Source organism: Cnephaeus nilssonii (assembly GCF_951640355.1).
Source record: "Cnephaeus nilssonii genome assembly, chromosome: 11".
NCBI lineage: Eukaryota > Metazoa > Chordata > Mammalia > Chiroptera > Vespertilionidae > Cnephaeus > Cnephaeus nilssonii.
This window is the reverse complement of record NC_137082.1, coordinates 24,835,283-24,853,015: the sequence shown is the minus strand read 5'-3', so window position 1 is coordinate 24,853,015 and position 17,733 is coordinate 24,835,283. Positions and strand designations below refer to the sequence as shown.

General features: G+C 40.6%; 1 protein-coding gene across 6 annotated transcripts in view; it reads left to right on the top strand.

The window, feature by feature from the left end:
• SNAP25 (synaptosome associated protein 25) overlaps window positions 1-13,940 on the top strand; it is a gene marked incomplete at its 5' end in the record, with an annotated part of 29,033 nt that extends 15,093 nt beyond the window's left edge. Inside the window, 4 exons of one of the 6 annotated variants that reach the window (XM_079783327.1) lie at window positions 676-793; window positions 4,447-4,560; window positions 7,018-7,162; window positions 13,862-13,940. In XM_079783327.1, the coding sequence (XP_079639453.1) occupies window positions 676-793; window positions 4,447-4,560; window positions 7,018-7,162; window positions 13,862-13,930 (446 nt within the window). In that variant the 3' untranslated portion in view covers window positions 13,931-13,940. Of the gene's footprint in view, window positions 1-394; window positions 513-675; window positions 794-4,434; window positions 4,561-7,017; window positions 7,163-13,861 lie in introns of all 6 variants that reach the window. The other 5 variants (XM_079783326.1, XM_079783325.1, XM_079783328.1 and 2 more) reach the window with 5 other exon arrangements.
• Between the last annotated feature and the right edge of the window lie 3,793 nt (window positions 13,941-17,733).

Sequence of the window (17,733 nt, the reverse complement as noted above, 5' to 3'; positions counted from 1 at the left end):
ATTTTTAAGGTTGAAGCAAATACTTTGTCTAGTAGCATTAAATCTGAATGCCTAACATAAATTAACACCGTTTTTCATTCTCTTGGATTTCACTGGCGTCTGAGTAAGTGAATCACTGTGGGGTTTTTTCTGGATATTCAGAATCAAACAGGCCTAAGCTATCCCATCCTGTCATGTCTGAATTGCAAACTATTTTGAGCATTCTTTTTGTTCGTTTCCTTCCACCCGTGCCTGTATAGGGCAGCCCGAAGCAGTCTACAGCAATGCATCCTCTCCGACAATGCATTGTAATATCTTTCTCTTCCAAATTCTGTTTCACGTAGTCATTTCTCATGTTGTGTTGGAAACCCCCCAAAAAATTCATTCCACACTGTCATCCCTTTGTCCTAACCAGAACAACTCGATCGTGTCGAAGAAGGCATGAACCATATCAACCAAGACATGAAGGAGGCCGAGAAAAATTTAAAAGATTTAGGGAAATGCTGTGGCCTTTTCATATGTCCTTGTAACAAGTAGGTACTGGGTACCAGCTCTAATCTGTGGCGTCCAGTTTTCTTTCTTTCTTTCTTTTTCTTTTTTTAATGTCAAAGTGAATGTCTGAAGTTTTGTCTTTTTTTTCTTTGTCCTTTTCCATCTGCTTCATTCTGTGGGGATAAAATACTTGTATTTAATCAGAACAACTGGAACGCATTGAGGAAGGGATGGACCAAATCAATAAGGACATGAAAGAAGCAGAAAAGAATTTGACGGACCTAGGAAAATTCTGCGGGCTTTGTGTGTGTCCCTGTAACAAGTAGGTGCTGCCTGCCTGCCTGAAGCTTTGGTTTCCCAAGGCCCATCTCCAAGCCTTGACAAGCTCATTCCCGCCAGGCACAAAGGCAGGATGAGCATGTGGCATGCAGAACAGATCAATACCGTCTCCAATGCATTCATCTCATAGCCTAGATGATATTAGTGGGAGTTACTGTCTATGCATTAAAAATCAGGCATACTACAGTGAAAGCTTCACTGTCAGCAACTTTTATGGACGAACGTTTCAACATTTTCCAGAAAGTGTACTTTGACACAGAGACTAGCCTCAAAAAAGAGACACCAAATGAATTTTCTTTTCTCCTGACCCCAAAAGCCAAAATTGCAGATTTAGAATAGACTGGTGGTAAATTTGGAAGAAGAGAAGCGCATATATCAAGGGTTGATTTTTCAGAAGCAAGAGACAGGTAATTTGGCCCAAGTAAGCATTCTATAAATTAGTCTATGACAATGATTCACCCTTTCAACTGCCTGCCAGTTGCCAAACCTGATCAGCGATTAGACAAGAGATGCCACAGTTATATTCAAAACAGAGGTGAGGAGTCCTTCAGCAAGAAGTGCTCAAGCCTCTCCCAAATTGGACCCATCCCTCCCAAATTCCTCATCTTGGAAGATCTACCTGTACACTGGCTGAAATGTTGAAATGTGTAGATTTTGCATGCACAACATCACAAAACATTCAACTGTTCTCAAGGTTCTGCAACGCTTTTTTGGAATGTAGCAGAAATGTGACATGTGGTTATAAAGGTTTGCAACAGAAGGAACCCGAAAATGAGGGTTCTAGAGGATAGTTTCATTTGACTAGCAGTGGAAAAAAATGCATGAGTGGGTTGTCCAACATGCATTTGGAAAATTAAACCCATTACCTGATCTCCCTCACCCCTCCCATTTTCCCTTTGAACAGATACCTTTTTTCCTAAAAACTCTCCTGGTCCTAACTTTTAGAATAGAAATCGATGTCATTTCTAGCTGATTATATGACCATTCACGTCCTTTAAACTTTGAGGCTGATTTAAAATATCCCACTTCCTGTTTAGGAGGGGGAGGGGCTCAATTTACAAATAAATTCAAAACTTTTTTTAAAAAGAGAATGATTTACAGTAAAGCCTGATTAACTGGAATCTAGCTAACTGGAACCCTCGAATGTATTTATAGTTTTGCCCCCTTCCATTACTGGCAAAAAGAGACAAATGAACAAATTCGGGGGTGGGGGGAGGGAGGAATCACATCAGGGATTGAAAATGGGCCATCTAGGTAGTTTGGGTTCTCACACTCAGTCTCCATTCTATAACTTCCACATCTAAGAAGACCAAACAATGAGTTGATTGATCTTCGGAGTAAAGGCCATCAGACACATCAAGAGAAAGCATAATCAATAAAAGATTCAATCCCGTTCACTACCCTAAGACAAAAACAGAAAAGCGGCTCAAGAATCTAACTGATAATCAGCAATCAACCCCTGAAACAAAATTTTCCTCCATGGCCCACTGTTAATGAAGAAAGTTATATAATTCACCAAAATGACTCATTTCAAAGCATTCCAGTTAGTCAAGATTTAACTGTATAGCCTTTAGTGGCCACTTGCCACCAAGGTGAGATTTACACCTGTTTTGTGATCATTCCAAAAGATACATTTTTCCCATTCATCAGCTGTGTGTGGAGAAAGGGTGGAGGCAGGCCCCCACCCCCAGGATGTATTCTAATGTTGAATGAGATGATGGCCCCTGTGAATTCCACGTATTAGTTGGCACCAATTCCTTATTGCACAAGAGACCCTCACTGAGCTTCAAAGCTTGACCGAAGTGTTCCCTATTGTGTGTAAATAATGCTGTAAAAACCATGTGTCACAATGCAGTGTCTGGTGGTGCCCTGGACTCTCTGGGGGCTTCGCCCTGTCTCGGCATGTTTCGAAGGATTATGATAGATGTACGGCAGTTATGTGAGTCTATGTGCAGCATTGTGAGTGCAGTGATTTGCCTTCTTTCAGAAACGCAAACCTTCCTACCCTCTTGACTTTGCCAAAGATGGTATACCAGACTTTTACATAGCAGAAAACATCACCAGGTCCATGTAATTTCTTTCAATGTGAGGAGGGAGGGGACAGGGAGTTGGGGAAAAAAAACAAAACCAGATGCTAAGTTCCATTAAATTAGTTTTTGCATCCTATCCCACTGAGTGGGCCCACGGTTCTTTAGCGCAGTTAATTTTGACTGCTCTAAGGGCTCTACGCTAGATTGTGGGAGCTACTGAGGCACCATTTGTAGAGTTTTCTAATTTATCTTCAGGGTTGTTTGATCCCCAATATGCAAGTATTAAAAGTAGAGCCACAGATGGCTGTGGTTCTCTGAAGTAAAAATGGGGGTTGGGGGATTAAATATCTTTAATAGAAATTGTGAAAAATGGGACCAAAGGAAGTTCTTTTGTTTTTGGACTAAAAAGTGTGTGGTTTCTACTATGCAAAGAACCTAAAAACATCTTTGATTGCCTTAAATAACAACACACCCACCAAAATATGCTGCACATGTTCCTATTGGGCACAACAGGTATGCCTGGATTTTAAGTTTCTCTCCAAGGCAGCTCAGTGAAATATGGCCCATGGAGGCCACACTAGTTCCAGACCACTTCCCCTGCCACATCCCAGGATAGTTTGAAGTAGGAGTTGTACTCACTCCCACCCTGCCCTTGAGCCCGACAAAGAAGCTATTGAAACTGCGTTTCAAATCCTCATGAAGGCTATTACTGTCCTGCTAGTGCCTTTTTTGAGAATGGTCAACTTCTGGAGTAGTTTGGCTTAAATGAGAATGCTTCACTTTCTACTCATGCCTGTAGCTGGTGCATGAAGAAGACGTAGAGGGATTACCCTTTTTGGTGCTAGATGGCTTGTTCTCTCTTCTATTTTCCTGCATCCATTTCACTACGCCTCTTTTACTTTTTGTCTCTGTGGACAAAGGTTTGTACATCAACTCTGGATGTATGGTGACTGTTTGGAAGTACCGATATATTATCTAATTCAGATCATGCTAGAGGCAACTCAGAGACCGTCACCCTTGGCCAACCACCAATCCTTTATGTCCTTCATGCAGAGTTGGAATGGTTAGTTCCGCACATGTGTTGGGGGCGGGGGAGAAATTAAACGGAATTCTGCATGATAGTGTGTAAAAACTTGGTTGAGTATGTTTTTCTTGATGACAGTGTGTTGCTGTGGTGTGATGTACACACTCTACTTGGCAGTCTTGTTTTGTGTCTGTCTGCCAGTATGTTTTCCTGTGTGTTTTGTGTCTCAAAATATAACCATGTCACTGAAATAGAACTGAATGTCCTCCAGCTACCTTAATCCTTGTCTTAAATCTAACTAAACTACAAAAACATGCCAAAACAAGAACAAATTGTGGGCAAAGGTTAGTCTTGACAATTGCAATTGACTCAATTGGACATGAAATGCTGAGTAGCTGAGGCATGGTGGTGGCCAACTGTTTGGGTCCATATTATGATATATCGGTATTCTCTAATGCCTCAACTTAAAACTCATTCGCTTGGTTCAGTTCTTGGCTTGAAGAGATAGCCGTTGCTGTGAGCTTGACTCTCCACCATCTTGCCTTGTCACTCACCCTCTTTTTTGCATAGGCTTAAGTCAAGTGATGCTTACAAAAAAGCCTGGGGCAACAATCAGGATGGAGTGGTAGCCAGCCAGCCGGCTCGTGTGGTGGACGAACGGGAGCAGATGGCCATCAGCGGTGGCTTCATCCGCAGGTGAGCCTTGCACAGCCAACACTGTAACAGTTGTCTATTTATGAGTAACAAACAATCCCAAACTGAGTGGTTCTTTAAACAACACATTTTATTACTTATGAATCTGTATGTTGGTTGGGTAGTTCTTCTGAGAGCCTAGGCTCGTTCAATACAGACAACTGGGTGTGGAATGATGCAAAATGGCCCACTCATTTGTCAACATCTGCTAGGGTTGGCAGGGGATGTCAGCAGAGTGCCTCTGTTCTCATGTAGCCTCTCCAGCAGAACAGCTCCAGCGTCTTACATGGTGGTGAAAGCATTCCAAGGGGCAGGCTCCAATCCACAAGCACTTATCAAGCCTTTGCTGTGTCATATTTGCCAAAGTCTCACCAGACAGAGCAAGTCACATGATCACATGAGCAGCAAACAGGCACCTCATTCCATGAGTTTAATTGAACAGAGCTTATTAAAGAGGTTGGTTATAGAGGTGTGGACAGGGTTAATGACAAGCAATGGTAAAGCACTTATGGATTAGCAATAATAGGAAGAGTCCTGAAGGGACAGAAGACAGCTGTTATCAGAACCCAAGAAGAGTGACAGCTGTGGGTAGAAAAATGCAGCCACTGCCAAATCTACCAAGAAATGAGAAAGGTAATAGATGTGCCAGCACCTCCCTCCTCTTGCCCTCCAGTCGCTCACTGGCCTTTTGCAAAGCCCTCTGGAAGTCAGAAGGTGAGAAAACCTGGGTGATATGGTTATAGAGAGGTCAGCCTCTTGGGGCAGAGAGAAATGGTCAGAGAACAGATCTGGGCAAAGAGGCAATAATGAGCATACCTGACTTCTTATTAATCATTTCCTTTGAGATCTGGAAACAAAAGCCAACTTAAATATTGATTTTTAATTAAAAATCTTAAATTACACAGATCTGCCAATTCAGAACTCAGCTTTCAGGAGACCAGAAAACAAATACAGTAACAAATATTCCTGTTGTTGAAAAGAAAAGAAAAAATATATATCTTTTTATAGGCTACTATACCAGGACTCAGCAGCAACTAGGGTAGCTGCTTGTACAGTTATCTTCACCCAGCCACTAATGTTGCCCACCAGTAACCCAGGTTCAAGTGATAGTTCACTCTCACTTAGGTATAAGGTCTAGATATCTAACTCGAGCCTCACAGGTGGCAATTCTATTCCTGTTTCTACCCGCTCCCAGGGAAACTAGATGGAGGCCTCAGTCCTGGCTGCATATTAGAATGACTGGAGGAGATTTTTTTTTTAAAAAATACAAGTGCTTGGACCTAATCCACACCAATTGAATCAGAAGCTCTAGAAATGGGACCCAGGCATCTGAAGGTTTTTACACTCCTCGGGTAGTTCTAATGCCCAATCAGGGCTGAACGGAAAGTATGCCTTAGCTGTTGATGATCATTTAAATAAGCTTCTCTTCTAAAAGAATCTAGGAAGTTCCCCCTTTCATTTTCTCTGGACTGGGTTGCTTTCAAACGCTTAACAGGCTAGTCTGCATTGGGAGTTACAATGCAGGGAGGATTTTAAGCCCTCTGACATTTTTAGCCCATCACCATCTGCACGGGGAAAATGTTATTTAGCCAGAACATTCTGGAGTAAGTACCTACCACTTGCAATAAAGAGTTACTGTTTCACTGCTTTTTCACTTTCAAGCTGAGCTATAGAAAAAAGAAATGGCAAGATGGTAAGGCACTTGGAGAACCTAGTCCTTTCTCCCCACTCAAACTGGAACAAAACCTTTTAGCACAGTTATTTTCACTTGAAATCATCCATTCACAATGCCACCAAAAACCCCATAGCATTGAAATCGGAGCAAATAAAAGTCATCTTGAACAAGTAGCTCCCTGTGGAGTCCTTGGGAGCAAGTGGGATTAAGGGGCAGATTGAAATGAACATTACTCTTCCCATTGATGTTGGTCCCAAATGGGAAAGAAGACGAGCAGAGAAATTCACTGACTTCACACAATGAGCTTTTCTCTCATTTAGAATTTGACTCTTGGAGATTTGGGTTGACATTTCAGAAAGAAAAATATAGTTTCTAACTAGTTCCATCTTCACTCTCTGACCAAGAAACATCCCAACTAAAAATAATTTTCTTTTTTAAACATGAAAATTGGGATAAACATTTGAAGGGAGAAAATAATGTGTTGGTGGAAATGAAAGAGGTAGCTAAAGTAATCTATTTAATAATAGAAATTCTTTAAAAATGGGAATTCAAGGGTTTAAAATGCATTTTAAAAATTATTTTCTAATAAAATAAAATAAAATAAAATAAAAATTATTTTCTAATGTATAAAAGCTAAATCATGTTATCATATTGAATGGAGATTTTAGGTAGGTAAAATTGATACCTAGAGGTCTATGGATTCTTTTTTCCTAAGTTTTGGATCCTTGGTACTCAAGTTTTTTTTCTCATCCTCTATCCACTAAAATTTGCTGTTTCATTTACAGGGTAACAAATGATGCCCGAGAAAATGAAATGGATGAAAACCTGGAGCAGGTGAGCGGCATCATTGGAAACCTCCGTCACATGGCCCTAGATATGGGCAATGAGATCGATACACAGAATCGCCAGATCGACAGGATCATGGAGAAGGTAAGCATGTGGCAGTCAGCAAGATTCCATTGTTCATTACTTCTGAACTAAACACTGAGAAAGTGTGAAGGGCATAATGAGACGCTCAAACCATGGCATTGGATTCAGACACACTGGTAGATGGAAAAATTCAGCAACAGATAAGTAAGTAGAAGATAGAATTTAATCTAGCAGATATTCCTCAGAGGCACCTCTATTTCCAGCATGGTGCTCAGCATCACAGAGCATATAACGATGAGAAAGATGCCATCCATCTGCCAAGAAACTCACAGCCTAGGGGAGACTGTTAGCCTCCAGATGAATTTACTGCCACAGAAAATGTAATTCACTGAGCGAGCCACGCATAAAATGCTAAGAAGGTTAGATGAAGGAAGATTTCCAGGTTCAGAGGATGGGAAAATCTTAAAAAAAAAAAAAAAAGAATTAAACTGAGTTTTAAAGGATGGTTAGGAACTAATCAGTGGATATGATTTAGGAATAAAATCAGGAAATGGGGAAAAGAATAATTATTTTAGATTAGGCAGAAGATGAATATAAGCTTTGATTTTTATAAATGCCAAAGTTTTAATGATAGTTCTAAAAGGCTCAGATTCCATTTCCAGTCCAACAATACACATGTCCAGATTTCAAAGTGAGGAGCATAATGTGACAAGGTTGAATTCATATAAGGACACCAGATATGGCTCTGTGACTGAGCCCACAGGGACACCAAGAGGCATAAGGAAGAGTGGCAAGAGTAGAATGGGAAGGGGTGGGTTTGGGGGCTTGAGATTAGAAGGGAAGAGAAAGAAGCATTGGAAAGCTTTTATAAAAAGGACACCAAAACCTAATATTCCACATTATATAAATCTGACATTGTTTCTATATCCTTGTATTTCAACCCCCCCCCCCCCCATCAGCAGAATCTGGATTAATGCTTAAAATTTCTTTAAATATCCAAATTCAAAAGAAAAAAATAGACACATTACAGGTTTAATCATAATTGTGTATCAATTCTAGTTGGCTGATCTTAAAATGCATAAGTTTATTCCCTGGAAGATATTGAAATTTTCCACCCGAGCCCCTGAATTTCCTTTTAACAATTCATTCTACTACTTTGATGAATAGAAAAGGATGTTTTTGAGATCTCTTGAATCATAAGGCTAAATACTCAGTTTCTTGCTACCCAAGCAGTCTCCACTGACTTGAAAAAGGAATGAGTAGACATAAAGGAAACACTTCGCCTTTTGGTATTCTAAGGGCTCCATATTGAAAGTATCTGACTGCATAATATTTTGCCTGATCAATATTGAGCTACACAAATGTCAGTGTTGGTTGGCAAAATGCTTGTGCTTTACTTACTTTTGTAAGTCATGACATATTTACCATTGTTTAGAGCCTTTGATATGCTGAAGCTTTTAAGGCTGAGCAAATCAATAGATTTTAGAATGATATTGAGAGCTTCAAAAAGTACTGGAGCTAACACAAACTGACCTAACCCATTATGGCCCAGAAAAATAAACTAAGAAGTAATTGCTGAACTACCTTCCAACAGAAAAATGATTTTAAAAAACAAGTTGTCATTTTCTATTCATGGACTCAATTTACTCAAAGATGTAGGGGGATAATGTATTTCTAACTCAATTAGCGTTCCAGAGGAGAACTTTTACTAAGAGAGAAGGGTCAAACTTTATTGATAGAATTGGACTTGAAGCAAGAAAAAGTGTTCCTGGAAAGGCAAGTGGCACTTTAATTCTGCCACTTTGAAATTCTAGCTTTATTCTTCAGGGAAACCCTTTCATTCTGGGCCCAATTTATTATTAGAACAAAGACATATAAAGCTACATGCATGGTTTAATCCAGTGGTCAGCAAACTCATTAGTCAACAGATCCAAATATCAACAGTACAACGATTGAAATTTCTTTTGAGAGCCACATTTTTTAAACTTAAACTTCTTCTAACGCCACTTCTTCAAAATAGACTCGCCCAGGCCATGGTATTTTGTGGAAGAGCCACACTCAAGGGGCCAAAGAGCCGCATGTGGCTCGCGAGCCACAGTTTGCCGACCACGGGTTTAATCCAAAGTCATGATGGGAAATAGCCATTGTGGATTGTATTGTTCCTTGAATGCTGAATTGATTAAGATGTGGGGAGGGGTCTAGTTGCCTTTGAATAACTAGCAACCCCCCAACCCCACCTAATTACAATTTGGTCATGACTTAGAAGCCATTTTAATCCAGCATTGCCCTCAAATGATACATGTTATATGGGCTTCACAATTATTAACAGGCTTTCACCTTCTCATGTATGTTTGCACTTCTGTTAATAGGAAATGTTGTGCAAAGGTCTCTTGCATACCTAAGATTAAATTAAAATCACATGGTGGAAGTGAAGAGAATTTTATGATGTTTCTCTCATGTTCTCTCATGACCCCAACAACAACCTTCATCCAATTCCATCAGTAATGATCCTTTCTTATCATCTGGATTAATAATGAAATTTTGGGAGTTCAAAACAAAGCAATTTTCAATATATCCCTAAGGACTGTCAAGAAATTACTTTGCCTTTTTAAAAACCTTGCTTTCTAATTTAGGATATTTATATATGCAGGTGGGCAAAAGTAGGTTTACAGTTTGTATGGACACTAATACAATAATGAACACTACAAGAATAAACTGTGTTTTGTGAACTCACAACTGTAAACCTACTTTTTCCCACCCTTGTATAAACTCTTATAAGGTTAAAAAGATACAATTCTTTCAGAAAACTAAAATGGGGCAAGATTATATCAGATATTTTATGGAGTTGTTGCCAAAGAAAAAACTTATTCAAACTTCAGTTTAAAGTTGTCAGTGAGCCCTAGCCAGTTTGGCTCAGTGGATAGAGCATCAGCCTGCAGACTGAAGGGTCCCGGGTTCGATTCCGTTAAGGGCACGTGCCCGGGTTGCAGGCTCAATCCCCAGTAGGGGGCTTGCAGGAGGCAGCTAATCAATGATTCTCTCTCATCATTGATGTTTCTACCTCTCTCTCCCTCTCCCTTTCTCTCTGAAATCAGTAAAAATATATTTTTAAAAATAAATAAAGTTGTCAGTGGTAGATGTCACACCCAGTGAAATATAGTGAGGCTGCCTTAGCACTCCTCAGATTCTCCTACCAACTAGCAAACATGGCGTTTGAAAACTAAGATCTTGGGTCCAACAGGGTTTTCCTGCTTCATGACCTGGTTTTCTCATCTGAAAGATAATAAGAGAATAGTTCAAACCTGGCATCAGAACTGGCTGCCATGATGGGTAATGAGCCTCCAGTTCTGCAAGTCTCAGCTGTGGCCTAAAAACTACCTGCCATGGTCTGAAGTTGAGATTTCCAGAGTGTTCAGAAGGGTGGGCTAAATAGCTCCTTCTAATTCTCTTACTGGCTTTCCAGTGGGCATCTTGGCTTTCCCACAAGGGCAAGTTTTGGGCATGCCAGCAAGTTCAGGATCCTCTAAATAGAAATATGAAAATGAATGAGCTGCATTCCACAAATACAGTTCTAAAGCATCTATGATAATAAAAGCATAATATGCTAATTAGACCGGACAGCGAAACAACCTTACAGATGACCTTCTGGACAACCTTCAAGACGACCTTCTGGACGAAGCTGGGGCTGAGAGGGCCGAGCCCCTTGCATGAATTTCGTGCACCAGGCCTCTAGTATAAATAGAATAAACACAGGGGCATTCTCCAAATACCAGGAAGACACCTAAGAGAAGGTTATCTCAGGATTTTTTTTTTAAAAGTACTACTTCTGTTATACCAATAATAAAATGGTACCTTTTGTGTCAGATATCGTATGGGCTGGAATTTTGATATGCTTCAGAAAGACTTTAAGTGGAAATCAGATGTTCATGGAACACAGGTCTGTTCCAGCTCCTCCCAAATCCTTTAAAGATATCCAGAGTGACCTTGTGCTCTACTTCAGATTATCCTCTTGCCCCACCATGTGAAGCTCACTGGTGCATTTTTAATGCAGGAGGTCCTAGAACATTTGCCTCCAGAAATGCCACCTATTTTGAAATGGATTTTTTTTTTCATTTGAGCTTTTCTCAGAGTTCAGGCTGGGAAAAATAGCATAATTCAATCTGCAGGAGCATTGCACATTGGTCTGAGCCTATAATTTTCCTTTGCAACCAAGTGTCATTGTTTCTGATAGGATTTGTAGCTGAAGAAGGAAGATTTGAGAGCCAAGTAAAATTGGAGAGAATATCGTTTTCCAAATTAGGAACCCAAGGCCAAAAATATGAGTCTATAGATCAAAACAATCAAGGAAAATTAATGCTCTCACTTGTTTTGAAAGTCAACTCTTGATAATCCAAACATATGGTAGGGAATCATTGCCAGATAATTCAGTTACGAATAACCCAGAAATATTTATATTTCCACTCACAAACTGATATTTGAATATGGATAACTCTAGTGTCCATAACTCTATTTGTCTTTGCTTCTTGCTGCCTCATATGTTTCTCAGTGATGTTAGAAATAATTTATTTTCTGGGGTTTAAAGGTCTAGCTTGGTAGTAGCCCGGGTTTCATGCTGTATGTACAGCAAAGGTAACTCAAGCAGTGAGGAGATCAATCAAGGTACAAAATTATGGTAAATGCACCCATTTTAAAATAAGTCAGTTATCAAACTTATAGGAGTGAATCTTTAGAAATGGGGCTGAAAAATTATTAGACATCTCACAAGCAAGCCACGTTTTCACCAAATAACAATAATAGCAAAATAAGCTATAGCAAGCACTTAATTCGTGCAAAACCTTATTCTAAGCACATCCTCTCTAATAAAATGGTAATATGCAAATTAACCATCACTCCGCTACATAAGCCACGCCCACCAGCCAAGCCACGCCCACCAGCCAATCAGGGCGAGTATGCAGATTAACCCCAATCCAAGATGGCTACAGCCACAGAGAGCAAGGTTTCCCAGGTAACAGAGTAAGCCAAGCTTTCCATAGCTGTTGCAGGCCAAAGCCTCCACTCAAGCTACAAAGTTTCAATTATAGAAGGTAAACAAATTCAAACAAATGGCGGCAGAATGGAGCTTGAGAGAGCAGGCCAGGGTTGCCGGCGGCAACAGGGGAAGCAAAGCTTTCCGCACACCCTGGCCGGGCCCACCGGCTTAAGGCTACAAAGTTTCAATTGTAGAAGGTGAATTAACTGCCACAGAAATGGCTGCCGGAGCCCCAGGCTTGGCTCTGCTCCAGGCTACAAAGTTTCAATTTTAGAAGAAAAATAAATTCCAGATACCAGGGCCTCCCCTTGGGTTGCCAGGGGGCGTGGCCGGCCTGCAAACCACCACAGGCCCCTCTCTCAGGCCGCCCCACACCCCAAGGGAACCCCCACCCTTATCTGTGACACCCTTCAGGGCAAACCAGCTGGCCCCCACCCGTGCACCAGGCCTCTATCCTAACTAATAAAAGAATAATATACAGATTGATCATCACTGCAATACACAATATAGCTGCCCCCATGTGGTCAAAGATCCTGCCCCCATGTGGTCACAAGATGGCCACCACAAGATGGCCAGCAGGAGAGGGCAGTTGGGAGGCACCCGGCCTGCAAGGGAGGGCAGTTGTGAGGGACCAGGCCTGCAAGGGAGGGCAGTTGAGAGTGACCAGGCCTGCAAGGGAGGGCAGTTGGAGGTGATCAACCCTGCAGGAGAGGGCAGTTAGGGGTGACCAGGCTGGCAGAGGAGGGAAGTTGGGGGCAAACAGGCTGGCAGGGGAGCAGTTAAGCATCAACCAGGCTGGCAGCAGAGTGGTTAGGGGGTGATCAGGCTGGCAGGCAGAAGCGGTTAGGGGCAATCAGGAAGGCAGGCAGGCAAGCAGTTGGGAGCCAGCAGTCCTGGATTGTGAGAGGGATGTCCCAGATTGGAGAGGGTACAGGCTGGGCTGAGGGACAATCCCCCGCCGTGCACGAATTTTGTGCACCGGGCTTCTAGTTATATATATAAATGCAGTTCATCCTCACAGCAAACCTAAGAAGTAAAATTAGTAACATAGTGATAGGCAGTGTGGACTCAGACTCTAGGCTGCTTGCATTTGGCTCTGGTGTCCCCATTTATGGGGACTTATGACTTTAGACAAACTGCCTAAAGCCTCTCTTCTTGGTTTTCTCACTTGGAAAAAGGAGCTAATAATATACACCTCATAGATGATGTCAGTCTTGATGTTACCAAAATTGAATGCGTGAAACCTAGTAGACCAGGTTTCTACTCATTCTCATTAGCTATAATCTTTATTGCCCCTGGCTTAAAGATGAGAAAGCTGAGGCCCCATCATGTTAAGTAATTTACTCAAAGTGACACTACTAATAAGTTATCCATGATTTGAACCCAACAACACTAGTGGTAGTAATTCAACTCAATCCAACAGATGTGACTGCCTTCTGTAGAAGTCAGTGGGTGTCACTTCAGGAGAGAAAAATAAATGATATAACTCTGTCTTCAAAAGGACACTCTCTGGTGGGGAAAACAGTCATGAGACCTAAGATCAAGTATCTATGATCATGTCCACTTACAGTCATAAGCAATGACTGGGATCACACAAAAAAAGGGATCATCAATTCTGATTTTAGTTTCAAGATGCCTTCACCCAAAAGAGGGCATTTGAACTGGACCCACAAGGATGAATGAAATGTTAATGGTTAACCTCGATTTCCTTTTCTTTTTCTTTTTCCCAGGCTGATTCCAACAAAACCAGAATTGATGAGGCCAACCAACGTGCAACAAAGATGCTGGGGAGTGGTTAAATGTGCCCACCTATGTTCTCTTCCAAATGCTGTCAGGCAAGACAGCACCTTCATGCTTTTCTCATGGTATTACCTAGTAGGTCTACACACATACACACATCAGTCCACCTCCATTGTAAATGTTGTCTTGTGTCATCCATCAACTTCCTAAAAATATTGTGTCTTTTTGTTCTTTCTGAGTCTCTCTCTTTCCAAAGGTTGTATATAGTGGTCATTCGGTGGCTCTCACTCCCAATGTAAGATGTCTTGGGTTTCATTTTTCTTTTTCTCTCCTCAGTGGCGTTTGCTGAATGACAACAATTAAGGAATGCTCAATGTGCTGTTGATTCTTTCAATACAGAGTATTGTTCTTGTAAAACTGTGACATTCCACAGAGCTGCTGCCACGGTCCTTTCTTTGGGTGTTGGGCTCTGAAACTCTCAAAATTTGCCGTCTTTGGTTCCTCCTGGCTGTCATCTGTCTTTATGATTTCACGATTAGACAAATGTGGAATTACATAACAGGCATTGCACTAAAAGTGATGTGATTTATGCATTTATGCATGAGAACTAAATAGAGTTTAGATTCCTACTTAATAAAATCTTTCCATGACAGCAGCATACTGATGAAAACACACACACACATGCAACAGCAACAAAACAGCAAAGCATGTTCAGTATCGAGACTGTCAAGATTAATTTATACCAGCAAAACTGCAGTAGTGTCACTTTCTTTCTGTCAACATAGAGACTTATTAATCATCATCATCCTTTTTAAAAAAAAAAGAATTTTTTAAAAAGATGAATTTGACACACTCACCATTTAATCATTTCCAGCAAAATAAACATTTGGCTGAAACTATGTCAAATGATTGTAATATAGGGTTTGTTTGCTGCTTTTGAAGGCTGTGTTTGGAGAAAGCAATCTTGCTTTGAAACAGTGTGGAGATGTAAATTTTATAAGGCTGACTCTTACTAATCACCGTTTTCCCTGTGATTTGTTATCAGTACAGTTCTCTGTTGCTTAATCTAGAGCTATGCACACCAAATTGCTGAGATGTTTAGTAGCTGATAAACCTTTAAAAAATAATATAAATGAATGAAATATAAACTGTGAGATAAATATTATTACAGCATGTAATATTAAATTCCTTCTGTCTTCTCTGTCAGTTTGTGAAGTGATTGACATTTTGTAGCTAGTTTAAAATTATTAAAAATTATAGACACCAAATGTCTGCTTTCACTTCTTCATGGACCCCATCTGACTGCACTCATACAGGAAGAGGAGACCTGGCTCTCCTGTCCCATTGCTCCTAAGAATTCTGTGTGCTGAGGACACTGTATGGAAAAAACAAACGCATCTCCTTTAGATACAATTTCAATGGCAGTTGAAATGTGGCTTGACTTTTATAATCTGTTTCAGAAATATGTGTGTGTAGATTCAGTGTTGGCTGTGGGGGGATATATTGTTTTCCAGAAAATAGAAAAAGGGATGGAAAAAAATCTGTGGTGTTCAGAATTGGCCCTACATAGATTTAGATATATCAGTTGTCAATCAACTCTTACTCTTCCTTGCTCCATCCAATATACTCCCACCAAAATTGAGCCCTTCACAATCACCACCACTGCTGCCCCAACTTTTTAACAGCTTTTTGAGATACGATACAGGTCACCTATTTAAAGTATATAATTCAGTGGTTTTTAGTATACTCAGAGTTGTACAATCTAATTTTAGAATAATTTCATCCCTAAAAGAAACCTGATTCCTATTAGCCATCACTCCCATCCCACTTCCCCCCGCCGCAGGCAACCACTAATTTATGTTCTGTCTCTATAGATTTGCCTATTTTGAGCATTTCATATAATGGAATTAGACAATATGTGACCCTCTGTGACCGGCTTCTTATATTTAGCATAATGTTTTCAAGGTTCATCCATGTTGGAACATGTAACAGAGCTTCTTGGCTATTAAGAGTTATGTTGCTATGAACACTCATATATAAGTTTTTGTATGGACATGTGTTTTCAATTTTCTTGACATCACTATCATTTTTCCACCATCATTGTCTCTACCACCAACACTTCCACCAGCATCACCATTACCTGTAGTACCTGTACCTCCACCATAATCACTGCCTTGACTACCACCACCTTCACCTTTCTGCTGTGTCTTGCACCTCTCCATCTTAAATAGCACCTCCACCACCTCCACCTTTATCACTGCTACCTTCCCAATTACCATTATCACCTCCATCACCATTGCCATCAACACCATTGCCTCCACCTCCATCTCTTTCACCACCTTCACCAAACCACCATTGCCTCCCTCACCTCATTGTCTGAGTAATTAAAATCCCACACTGGATACAAGAAAGGTAAGATATGGGCATTTTGCTTTAAGACCCATCACATAATTCATTCTGAAGCATATTTCTTTGATAATTGAGTTCATTCAACTTCAGCTCTAATGCAGTCAGCTCCTTTTGGCTAAAGGAGAACATATTCCCCGGGGATGAATCAGCTCTGCGTAATGTGCCAACTCAGGAAGTACATTAGAAATGTAATGAGGAGGAACACTGTAAAAGCTAAATCTTTCATCTTCCTCTTCTATGACCCTTCTACAAAAGGCCAGACGGCAGGGAATGGTGATCCTGGGTCCTAGTAACAGAGTCCTTTCCTCTGTCTGCCTTTCCATTCTAGTTTCTGCTATCCTTCTTCCATATCCTCCCCACATCTTATTTGACTAACCTTCCCTAATCTTTGTCTCAGTGCTTTGTCAGCAAGTTGATGATTGCAATGGAAATTAAGAGAAAGAAAAGAAAATTCATACTTTGTAATCATCCAGTCCATGCCAGGTGCCATGTTAATGCCTTATTTAGTTAGATTCATTAAACCCTCTTAAAAACTCTGTAAAATGGGCATTATAGTCCATTTTGCAGAAGAAGATAATAGTAGTTTAGTTAAACAAGTTATCCCAGCCAGTAAGTAATATAGGCATGATTCAAACCCAAAGTGTATAAAGCTATAGAGAGGCCTGAAAAATAAATTCAGGATGGTGCCTCTCTCAATTAAAACAGGAAACTCCAGGATATATTTGGCTTCACAAAGTACAGCAAAGACAAATGTACTGGACTTCTTAGCAGGAGGCCTTGGTGAACCTGCCTTTCATCATTCATTTATTAATTTGTGAAATATTTTCTGAGCTTCTATGCCAGGTCCTGAGAATTGAGAGCAACATTGGGGGGGGGGGGGCGGGGAGGGTGAATTCCCTGCACTCATTGAACTTACACTCAAGCTAGGGAGAGACAGATAAACCAACAAGTAAAATATAAAGTATATCAGATGGTAAGTGTCAAAGAGAAATGTAAAACAATGAAGGGGATAAAAAGTGGAGGACATAGAAGAGAGAGTGTTATTTTAAAATAGTGTGATGGAGAAAGACCTCACAGATGAAGTAAGTTTAAGCAGAGAATTCTTCAGGTTTGGGGATAACTAAAATGATATGTCTAGAGTGACTGCATTTGGGGAGCAGCGGCCAGGATGGATGAAACAATGTACAAGCTACTTATATTTTTTCATCTAGTAATGCTGGGGTACCTCCTCTGCAACTCAGTCAATACTGGTTTAAAGTTTTTCCCCCTTGTTCAGAAGAGACTTGCAAAATCCTTGGCCCAAGCAGGGAGGCAAGTTTAGAGGATGAAACAGTGTGCAAAGATTGAGTATCAAGTCATACTTTCTTAGAAGAGTTGAAAGTGTGGACTTCATGGTCCAAGAGGTAGGCATTCTTGCTCTAAGTGGTCTGTGTATAATCATCAACTTAGTCAT